This window comes from Branchiostoma lanceolatum, chromosome 16 (genome assembly GCF_035083965.1).
Source record: "Branchiostoma lanceolatum isolate klBraLanc5 chromosome 16, klBraLanc5.hap2, whole genome shotgun sequence".
NCBI classification, from domain to species: Eukaryota; Metazoa; Chordata; class Leptocardii; order Amphioxiformes; family Branchiostomatidae; genus Branchiostoma; species Branchiostoma lanceolatum.
Window position 1 is genome coordinate 2,322,222 of NC_089737.1, and position 10,995 is coordinate 2,333,216.

Consider the following 10,995-nt stretch of genomic DNA (forward strand, 5'->3'; position numbering starts at 1 on the left):
AGCAGAGGTTTCAGTCGGGTGGGGTAACGTTAGTAGCGGCCGGGGGTTTTAGGCTGACCTCCCTTCACAGGGACGTTAGAAATCCCGGACAAAACTACGACCATGTTCACCGTCGGGACTTTCCGATGAAAACTATTGCGTCAGGGACTTCCCCCTTCCCTTCCCAGAGGACTTTGCCGTCAGGTATTGTTTGGTGCGACATTTTTTCTGACGGCCTTACCTGTGGCAGCCTGGAAGGATATTGTGTCTTAGCCTTCGTGTACAATCGCGCAACGTGGACAAATATTGTTCGGGAATTTGTGTATCCGTTGACATCTTAGGTCGATTCTGAGGCTTACTTGATTCAAGGAGGTCCATCTTTAACCTCCTTGCTTAATTTTAACCACAACTAAGACAGGGAAACTTGGCTCCGGAGAGCCGAACTTGGACCGGGACAACCTGCGTCACTGGGTTTCAGTGCGGAGCCCCAGCACCAGTGTCCCACTCAATGAAAGATTTCCCAGGATTTTATCTGCCAATGCCCCTGTTAGCCTTTTTGTAATGTTAACTTACTTAACTTACAAGACAGGAGTAGGCTACTGGACGTGAACTACGACTCGGGAGATCGAAGAGGCTTGTGACGTCATCGGGAGGTCGGTCAAAACAGGAACTGTTTCCAGACCAGCAGCTGAAACCCCGCACTAGTGGCACTTTGTAGTACCCGCGAGGAGATAAGAAGACAGCCAACAAGTAAGTGTTGGTACTATGTTAATCCTGTGAACATTTTATTCATATCATTTTGTGTAGAACATAATGTAATGTTAATGTAACATTAACATAAGCAAGCATTTTTACTTATTAAGTTAGGTGTGGTGCCACACATGACATTCGGGGTGGCGTTTGGTAAACACCCCAAGGCAGTTGCTCCCTTTATTTTATGACCAATTAAACACATGTTTCTTTTATTGATGCTGTCACTAATGTTTGGATGTATAGTTAATTGCCACAAAACGGAAGAAATACGATATTCAGGTATGCTAATAGAATGGTTTCACCTTTGAAGGCTGAGCTTTGTCCTTTCACTTCAAGTTACAGTTTTGTGAAATGAACATGGGGGTTGGTTGTCTCGATTCTTTGTAGTTTCTGGTTATAGTCTTAATTGTTGCTGTGTTTGTGGAATGGTTGTATATGTTCTGTTGATTGTTTTACGTAGATTTTGGGGCATTGAGAGTAGTGACATCATTTCACCTTATGTCTCCCATCAATGTCTACCTTCTTGTGTACTGAACACACAGCATGATAATAGGTAGAGCTTCTCAAGTATATCTTGCTGGGCCTTTTTCTTAAACCCTGTTTTTACCAGTCACCTTACTTTTGCCTAGGGAAAAAAAACAAGTGTGGGCAGGTGGTTGGCTTGTATGGGCAGGTTTGACTGTAGTTATGTTACTTGTTATGTTTCGCCAACGAAACATATTGTTTTTGTCAGGTTTCTTCTCCTCCTTCTCCTTCTCCTTCTCCTCCTTCTCCTGTCAAATCTTCAAATCGCTTCTTCTCGGTCGTCCGTCGACCAAATTAGCTGAAATTTAGTATGCAGGTAGAGTACGTGTATACCCCTAGACCCTTTTCAAATTTTTTTGATATAAGGTTTTAGAATGATTTTATCGAGGTTTTTTGGTCATTTTCAGACAAAAGTCGCACATTATGGCCTCCAGTGCCGTGGTGTTGAAACCTAAGGACCTGAAATTTGGTTTAGTTGTGCATTGGATATTTACCCAAAGGACCCCATTATTTTTTTTGGTATACACTACTTCAAAATGATTTATTTTGCAATTTTTTGATGGAATTTTTGGTTGTTTTCTCCAGCGGCGCCGGCAAGAACTAGGTCATATTGTAACATAAGCCCTCCTACACTTCCCCTGTCTGGGAGTTAAAACCAAGTAGATGTGAGGTGCATGGTAGCTTTACTAATGGTATTACAGAAAGTTATATGTACCTTATGTTACATGGTACGGATGTTATATTTGAGATGTAGGTACCTCTAGGAAAGGTGAATACACCTGACAATAAATTATGCTAATGAGGACCTCATTTGCATGATTTATGCATAAACTTGTAATTCCCTTACCGTAAAAGCTGCGGATGTCATCTTTGAGATGTAGGTACCTTTAGGAAAGGTGATCACACCTGGCCATGAATTATGCTAATGAGGACCTCATTTGCATGATTTATGCATAAACTTGTAATTCCCTTACCGGAAAAGCTGCGGATGTCATCTTTAAGATGTAGGTACCATTAGGAAAGGTGAATGCACCTGGCCAAAAATTATGCTAGTGAGGACCTCATTTGCATAATTTATGCAGAAACTTATATTTCCCTTACCGTAAAAGCCGCAGATGTCATATTTGAGATGTAGGTAGCTTTAGGAAAGGTACACACACCTGGCCATGAAATATGCTAATGAGGACCTAATTGGCATAATTTATGCAGGAAGTTGTATTTCCCTTACTGTAAAAGCTGCGGATGTCATCTTGAAGATCTAGCTACTTTAAGGAAAGGTGAACACACCTGGCCATGAATTATGCTAATGAGGACCTTATTTGCATAATTTATGCATAAACTCATATTTTCCTTACCGTCAAAGCTACGGATGTCATATCTGACATGTAGGTACCATCAGGAAAGGTCAGGAAACCTTTCCATAAATTATGCTAATGAGGACCTCGTTTGCATAAGTTATGCAGAAACTTCATAATACCCTTACAGTCAATGCTAAGGATGTCATATTTCAGGTGTAGGTAATGGGAGGGGAATATCCTGCATTTTCCCGAATATGTTGCCATTCCAGTCTCATTATATTTCAATTTGCCCAGCTATTATTTTGCGACAGCCCATTTTTGCATGGGGAGGGGTATTGGCGAAACATGCTGTATTTGCTCAGGGGCAAATGACGGCCTTTCTAGTTAGACAAATTCAAAGGCTGTCAAAGGCTGGTAACTCCCAATCTCAGTCTCTACCCGGGTACCCCATGGCTACCCATCAAGGCACAAGTCCAGTAAAGCCTACTACTTGAGCAGTTCACCGCATCCTTAATACTAATAGTAGACTTATAAGGCTAGAAATATCATTTAAGGGGTCTGAAGGTTGATGGAAAAGGGGGTGCGGGTGCACACAAATCCACATATTCAAGTCTGTATGAGTTTCATATTGATATTTTCTTGGTTAAGATAAAGTTTATGGGGAGGAAGTTGTGCTTTGACTCGTCATTGATTTGTGCAGCCTCCAAAAACTACTTCTTTGGCCGCAAACTTAACCTAAGGTGAAAAAATGTCAATACGGAACTCATACAGACTTCAATATCTTCAGTCCTGTAACTCCGCCTTTAGATGAATTTGTACACCATCGAATGTACAACGTTCTTATACTTATTTCTCTCCTTTCAACAGTGGCCACCCCCATGGAGTCTGATGAGGGTGAACCAAAACCAATTAAAGTTGATCTTTCTTCTCGAAATAAGTTATACATGAAGATCAGTGGAAACTTGTCTGAAGATGTAGTGAAAAGTTTGCGAGCATTGCTGATCACTGATCATCATATTGCTGAAGGAAGAGTTGAGAAAGCAACGCCACATGAAATCTTCAACTTGTTAGAAGCTGATCACAAGATTGGTAAGGGAGATCTTGGATTACTCAAGGAATTACTCAAAGCCCTTGGAAAGGGACAGCTAGCATTGGAAGCTGAGGATGTGGAGAAGGAAGAGGGTAACTCAATTTTACATTACAATAGGTAGAATTTTGTTCTTGCTGGTCATGATACGGTAACTTTGATTTTGAGCAATGAGAAGTAATGAGGATTTTGTACAGACTGTTAGAGATATTGCAATAGGGCACTTGTATTTGGGTTTGCAAATCCTTATACAAGAGCATGCTAGCCATGGCAATTTCCCATGAAATAGTATTTGCAGAAATTACATGCTTGTTTGCATATTAGGCTTCTTTGAAATCTGTTGGACTTAACTGACATGTCTTCTGGTAGTGAGTCATAGTTGGGAACGGGTCATACAATATACAATATACATTAGATAGAAATTCATTCTTTGCAGGTGTAAGATTTACCTACATGTACAGTATATACCAGGGTAGTCTTGTTGTCAGTTGAGACACAGACAAATAATGCTATTCCTTTTAAGGCATGACAGTGTCAAATGTGAGTAAGAGGAATGCCCCAGAGGACACCCTTGTACCTGCCAGTTCTAAACAGCAGAAGGTGAGCAGTGATGATGAGGGATCAGATCACTCTGACAACTCTGCAGAAAGTGGCATCGGATGTTCAGCCTCAGCTTCACCTCCACAGGATATGGAGACACAGGATTCAGAGAGTGGTAGGTCACTTTATTTCTAATATTTTATATGATGATAATAGAGAATTGATCAAAGGTACATCTACTTTGTATTTGATTGTTAATGGAAAACAGTGCTGAAAATGATCAACTTAAATGGCAAGTAGGTCTTCTGGTTAGGGTTTTTGACATAGAAAATCTTTAGCAGGTGTCAATGTTGTATTAGAGGAAAGGCACTTTACACTTATTTCCTCACTGGACTTAGGTGAACATGTGCACCTAGCTTCAGTTAGGGGATATCCTCTCAGATGGGATGCAAAGCCTGGGAAGTACCGTGTTTGAGGGAGCCACACCTCGAGCACCTTAAAGAACCCACCACACATATCATAAAGAGCAAAGATCCCTCCCGGTGTGAGTGGATTAAATCTGACAGTCAAGTCTTACTCAGCTAATTGTACCATATGTACAAAACTGTCAGTTTACCGGTTATATGAAGAAAAAAACAAGCAGCCCACTGGGAAATGGAATGATGTTTGCTTTTCTCTTGTTTGCAGGTAGAGACCTTGCAACATCTGCTGAAGACGTTATGGATGGTGCAAATATCACAACAGTAGGAGACTTACATAAGCGAATAAAACACCTCCGAACAAAGATTGCAAAACTGACAAGTGACCCAACAAATGTCTCACAAGAAAAAACTAAGGCATATTTAAAAGTATCCAAGGAGTTAGAAGGTTTGATGCAACTTTTGGGTGAACAAGGGACTGGAGAACTTAGGATGGACATTTCACTGATGGACACTCAATATGAGTTTCAAGAGAGATATGAAACAGGAGGTCTCAGTCAGACAATACAGAAAAAGATCAGACGGATAATGCGGTCAATCAGCGATGACATTGGGAATGTGACGACTGCCGTCAGAATAGATTTCAGTCAAAGCACAAATGAAAAGGCAAATTGCAGTCCAGGTGTGAAACTTTCCTGTCATTCATACGTATGAGCTATCCATTTTCTCACTTGTTTATGTGGCTGTCCTGTAATTTTTCAAATCTTTCTTTAATGACTTGTTATTCAGCTTTATCACATTCATTTGAATAAAAAGTGGACAACTACTAAATGTACCATCACTTTTAAACATTAGTGATATAGACAACATGATATCTCCATTTATGTCATAGCTGGGCCACGAAAATATTCGATACGGTGTTCTTGGTTATCACATGGGCTTCCATAGAATATTTAGAACCCACTTGGTGTCTGCTGCTTGCACCTTTGTCAAAATTTGAATACTGGATTCGGACGTTGGAACTGCTGTTACATGTTGCTACATTTTTTTTTTAATCATTCAAACTTTCGTAAACTTCTGGTGCATTTTGCATTGAATTATGTGTTTTCTCGGGTGGGTATGACATAAATAAAATACAACACGGTGTAGTCCCCATCACTCTCGATCCCAGCAGTGTTGTATTCTATATATATCTCCATATATCTGTGATGTCATGATGTCTCAATATGTAACACAAAGATTTTTTTTCTGGAATTAGAGCAACGTGCCACTATCACAGTGACTGCAGAAGATGTGCAGCTTGAGGACAGCTGTAAGTTGGACAAAGACTCTGTTGTTAGGCAGCTGTTCAAGTATCTTGTTAAAAATCCAAAGAAACTGCACCCTATTATGGAATATCTTAACAGCTTCCATGTGCAGATAAGGTCCATATCATATGGATCCATTGAGTTTGAATGCATCTGCCTAACACCAGAGTCGGCTGTCCGTTTACAAGAGGAATATGATGGCCAAAGACTCCATGCCCAGTTCCAGAGGGTGATCTCAAGCCTTGCAATCTTGACAGAATTTGGCATCAAGTCCATTTCCTTGGTGGTCCAGCTCACATTTGCAGATGAAGGTATGACAACAGTGGCCTTACACCTTATTAAAACTTGCACAATGATTTATTACCTTCGCCGAGAAGGTTATGCATAGGGTAGCGTTTGTATGTATGTATGTATGTATTTATGTTTGTAATGTACAGCATAACTCAAGAAGGCTTGGATGGATTGTCTTGATATTTGGTAGGTGGGTAGGTCTTGATGAGACTTGGAAATGATTAGATTTTGGGTCCCCTAGCGGCTTCTTACGGTACTGCAGCGGAACTTCCTGTTTTGATATCTCATGTTCTGGACATGCTATGGAACTGATTTTTGAGTGGTAGATAGCTCTTTGGACAGAGAGTAAGTGGTATGGGTTTGGGCCCCCTAGCGGCTTTTTTGGAACTGCAGGAGCAGGTTTTGCATCTGACTTTGAAAGGGAATAACTCAAGAAGGGCTTGATGGATGGCAATGATTTTTGGTAAGTAGATAGCTTGAGTGATGATGTACATGATTATATACTTTCTATGCAAACCAGTATCTAATTTGCATAATTAATGAGGAAAGTTTATACATCCGCCAAATTCCATGATAGGACTCTGAAACATGTGACATATGTAACTGAGGAAGAGAGAAATATCAATTGATATGAACTATGCAAATGAAGACCTCATTTGCATAATTAATGAGGAAATACTATAACTAAAGATGGCCTTGATGGATGGTCATGATTTTTGGTACATGTATGTAGATAGCTTGTGTGATGCTTAGAATGATTGGACGATAATTATGCAAATCAGATTCTAATTTGCATAATTAATGAGGCAACTTTAAAAATCTGCTTTGTGCCATGATATGGCTATTCAAATTGTAACTGAGGAAGAGAGGAATGTTGAAGATAGAAAATATGCAAATGTGGGCCTGATTTGCATACTTAATGAGAAACTACTATAATTCCATACTGGTAAATGACAGAAATTTCATGCATTTAATACTCTTTTTGTGGCATCGGGAAGTTATGTGCATGTGAACATCGTTGAATCAAATTATGCTAATAAGGGCCTCATTTGCATAATTGATGATCAATATTAGCATAACCTTCTTTGTTAAGCTCACACTTTGTTAAGCTCATACTTTGGACATGTCATATTTTAAGGCAATCAACTGGTATGATTTATAATTGATGAGAAACACTCCTAACACGTCAGTCACAATGGTTAAAATCATTTGGTGAAGGTATGAGGTCGTGGAACTCTAGTTGTCATGTCATGTAGTTCACTTTTATCCCTAAAATCATTTAACAGGATTCATCCCACTTATCATAAGATAGACTTTGGTTGGCCCTACAGAGTCTGTGGAAAGTTGCTCTATTGTCATCTTATATCCCTTTTTTACATATAAAATATATATGCCATAAGATTGATATGCTATAGCACACTCAACTACCTTAGGAGATGCAACTGCAAAAGTTTCATTAATGTAATAGACGATTGCACCCTTTATCGACAGGTCCAACAAATTTGCTTTTAAGAACAACAAATTACTTCATGTCTTTGCTTTGTTTTGTTGAACAATAAGACGAGTCAGAATAACCAATTTTTAAAAAGATAATGTTATCATTGCAATTCACATTCAACCAACCAAAAATTAAACAAAACAATTAGAAAGGATAACAGGTATCTTGACTTTTATCTACTATCATGTGAAATCTTTATATGTATACTTACATCATCTACATATCACATTAAAATTTAGGCCTAGGGCTACCTTTGGAGTACCCCCTCCAGCAGCCACAAATCACCTCCAGCTGCAATATGCTGGATGAGGACCTAAACCTGCCACACCCATCTGGAGAACAGTCTGACCAGGATGTGTCAACACCTGTACAGACAGAGGACAAAGATGGTCTTGTAACCAACCTTCACAAACTGCAAATATCAGGTAAGACAGGTACTGATATCCTAAGCATTGGTGGATGGAGAGTCTACTTGGGTGTAATCTAGTCTCTACCAGAATGATAGTCCAAAGTGCAGCACCTGCATTGGTCAGTTTTTAAATATTTTCCTTCCCTCTGCTGACTTTCCTGGCCAATAATTCCCCTTTTTGCTGAATTCATCCATACCCCTGTAGGATTAGGCCTTGTGGAGGTTAGGGAATCTCCAAGCAGAGGAGGGTAAGCTGTTCCGGCTGGTTTTTGACATGTTTTTAGGCGTTTTTGTCAGGCTTTCTACTTTGTCATTTTTCATTTGTCTCGTCAAACCCCAAGAGACAAAAAATTACAAAGTAGAAAGCCCGACAAAAACATGTCAAAAAACAGACGGAACCCACCGTACCTCTGCTTGGAGAGTAGAGGTTAGGTGTAACCCCAGAGGAGCCTGCCTCTGGTGCAATCCTAAGCTGACATAAAATTGCATTTTCTGCAAAATTACTTCACTTACATAATTTACTGTACACGTACTTGAATGATGACGATATTGTACTTCTATATCTCCTAGAAACTGCAGAAGCAACACCTGAACAGAGTGCTTCCATCCTACCTACTGGTGAGGAGCTGATCCTTGCACAATCTACAACTTATCTGCCTACCCTCCAACCATCCACCACTAGTGACGCCTCATCCACTGTCTTATCCAAAACTGAAGGCATCTACACTGCTGAACAAAGCAAAATTCAACCTTCAACTGACTCAATGACTACAAGTGAGTTTTGATTACAGACTATGGAGGTTTGAGTGAAACAGAAGAGCATGTAAGCTGATAAGCAAAAATTTGCAATTTACAAAATGTTACTCTCAAAATGAAATTTCTCACCCAGATATCAATTTTGTGTGTAGTTCTCCCCTTTGCCCTTTCAATATGAACTGACTCTTTTATTGTTGTAACACATGGGATTGTCATGGCCATGGGGGCTGCATATATCTGACAGAAACGGGTCAATATAGCAGACTGGGTCCGGTAAAACACACCTAAGCCGACCTGTAGAGACTGGTGACCAGGCTAACATATGCGTGGCAAATTCAGTTTACATCAAAGGGCTAAAATCTGCTGCAAAACCTAAGGTTTTAGTATATTGTGCATGGCTGTCAATCTTTTGACATTCAAAAGTTTAAACAGTTTACAAAATTGCAGCATCTCTATTCTCTCTTCTGTCACACCTTAGAATTATGGCTTTTATGATTATATCCAAAAATTGTACTTTGCAGATTTTTTATGTACTTTTGTAAACTATTGTGGATTCTCTGACTTTTGAATCTCCGTAAATATTTTAACAGTAGCATTTTGCTTTTGATAGTGTCCATCCCAAGTCACCTAGAGGGTTTTTGAATAATATTTGGAATTAATTTGAATTATTTTCAATAAAAGAGTATTTAAAGGAAAGCTACACAAAAAAATGAAAATCCTTCTATGCTATGCTTAATATATTCCAAAGTCAAATTCTTACTTAAAGTTGTTTCACATACCGGTAAGTCCGTCATAGTTCTGGGATTTTCCACAGTTCGCAACTTATGCCATGCTGACGCCTTCTCACCTGATAATTGAATTATATGACGTCAGTGTTTCAAATTTTTCACCTGATGATTGAATTTTAAAACACTGACGTCATATAATACAATCATCAGGTGAAAAATTTGAAACACTGACGTCCTATAATTCCCATTATAATTCAATTATCAGGTGAGAAGGCGTCAGCACGGCATAAGTTGCAAACTGTGGAAAATCCCAGAACTATGACGGACTTATGTGAAACAACTTGAAGTAAGAATTTGACTTTGGAATATATCAAGCATAGCATAGAAGGTTTTCAATTTTTTGTGTAGCTTTCCTTTAAGTCACAATAGTTCTGAATATCAAAAAAAATGAATATGAACATTTGAATTTATTTGAATCCAATTAGATATTTTGGAAATATTTGGAAAGGGACTGCACAAAAATCTCTTTATTTGGAATAATTTGCAAACATCTATGTGATTAATCTAAATTTCGAAATATTTAGAAATGTTAACAACTCTTTCTAAATAGTGGATTTGGGTAATTGCCCCCATAAAAGTAGGTGCTAATCCAGCCCTACTGTCTGCCTCTGTATATTTCTAGATTTCACTGCTGGACACTGTTAGGTCCTTTCTGGCAAGCCATCTATGCATGGTGCCCAAGCATAATTCACAAGGATGTGTTAATTGCTTTCTTCACAGCCAATTGACCCATTTACAAAATGTTACAAATAATTTAGAAACTATCAGAAATATCTTATTCTACATTGCTGATATTTCCAAAGTTTTACACAACCTGGCAAATAATCATAAAGTTGACATGACATTCAAAATATTTCCAAAGTATGAAATCTTCTATACAAATAATTACGAAGAATAAAAAAAAAAACAATTGTAAATTATGACAATGACAACACTTTTGGTGACTTGAAATGGACTCTATTGTTAATGCTTCCCACAAATTGTAATTTAGAGCTTCCCAAGAATAGAATGAGCGTAAGCAAGGAGGTTAAAATACTTAAATAGCCTATTTTAACCTCCTTGGTGTAAGCAACTTACCTACTCAATATGTTAACACTGCCTCTCTATTCCTCTTAGTTGACACTATCATGGAGTCAGAGGAGTCTGACTTACATGTACAACCACAACTTGGTGAAGAGAAGCTGACAGCAGATGCTGATGACTTGGAGACAGAAGGAGGTATGTTTATGTCAATATACTGTAAAAACTCCACCCACCTGCCTACACACTTATCTACATATTCCTATCTGTACAATGTTTCTGTTATATAAGAGGTAGCAAAACTATATCACTTACATATATGTAA

The 10,995-nt window shown here is 38.8% G+C and overlaps 1 protein-coding gene across 3 annotated transcripts in view; it reads left to right on the forward strand.

Annotated features, from left to right (window-relative positions):
• Positions 1-10,995, forward strand: part of LOC136422311 (serine/threonine-protein phosphatase 6 regulatory ankyrin repeat subunit B-like) — a 15,075-nt gene continuing 4,080 nt past the window's right edge. Inside the window, exons 1-8 of one of the 3 annotated variants that reach the window (XM_066410006.1) lie at positions 3-729; positions 3,423-3,737; positions 4,166-4,357; positions 4,870-5,283; positions 5,860-6,219; positions 7,937-8,122; positions 8,686-8,880; positions 10,767-10,868. In XM_066410006.1, the coding sequence (XP_066266103.1) occupies position 729; positions 3,423-3,737; positions 4,166-4,357; positions 4,870-5,283; positions 5,860-6,219; positions 7,937-8,122; positions 8,686-8,880; positions 10,767-10,868 (1,765 nt within the window). In that variant the 5' untranslated portion in view covers positions 3-728. Of the gene's footprint in view, positions 730-3,422; positions 3,738-4,165; positions 4,358-4,869; positions 5,284-5,859; positions 6,220-7,936; positions 8,123-8,676; positions 8,881-10,766; positions 10,869-10,995 lie in introns of all 3 variants that reach the window. The other 2 variants (XM_066410005.1, XM_066410008.1) reach the window with 2 other exon arrangements.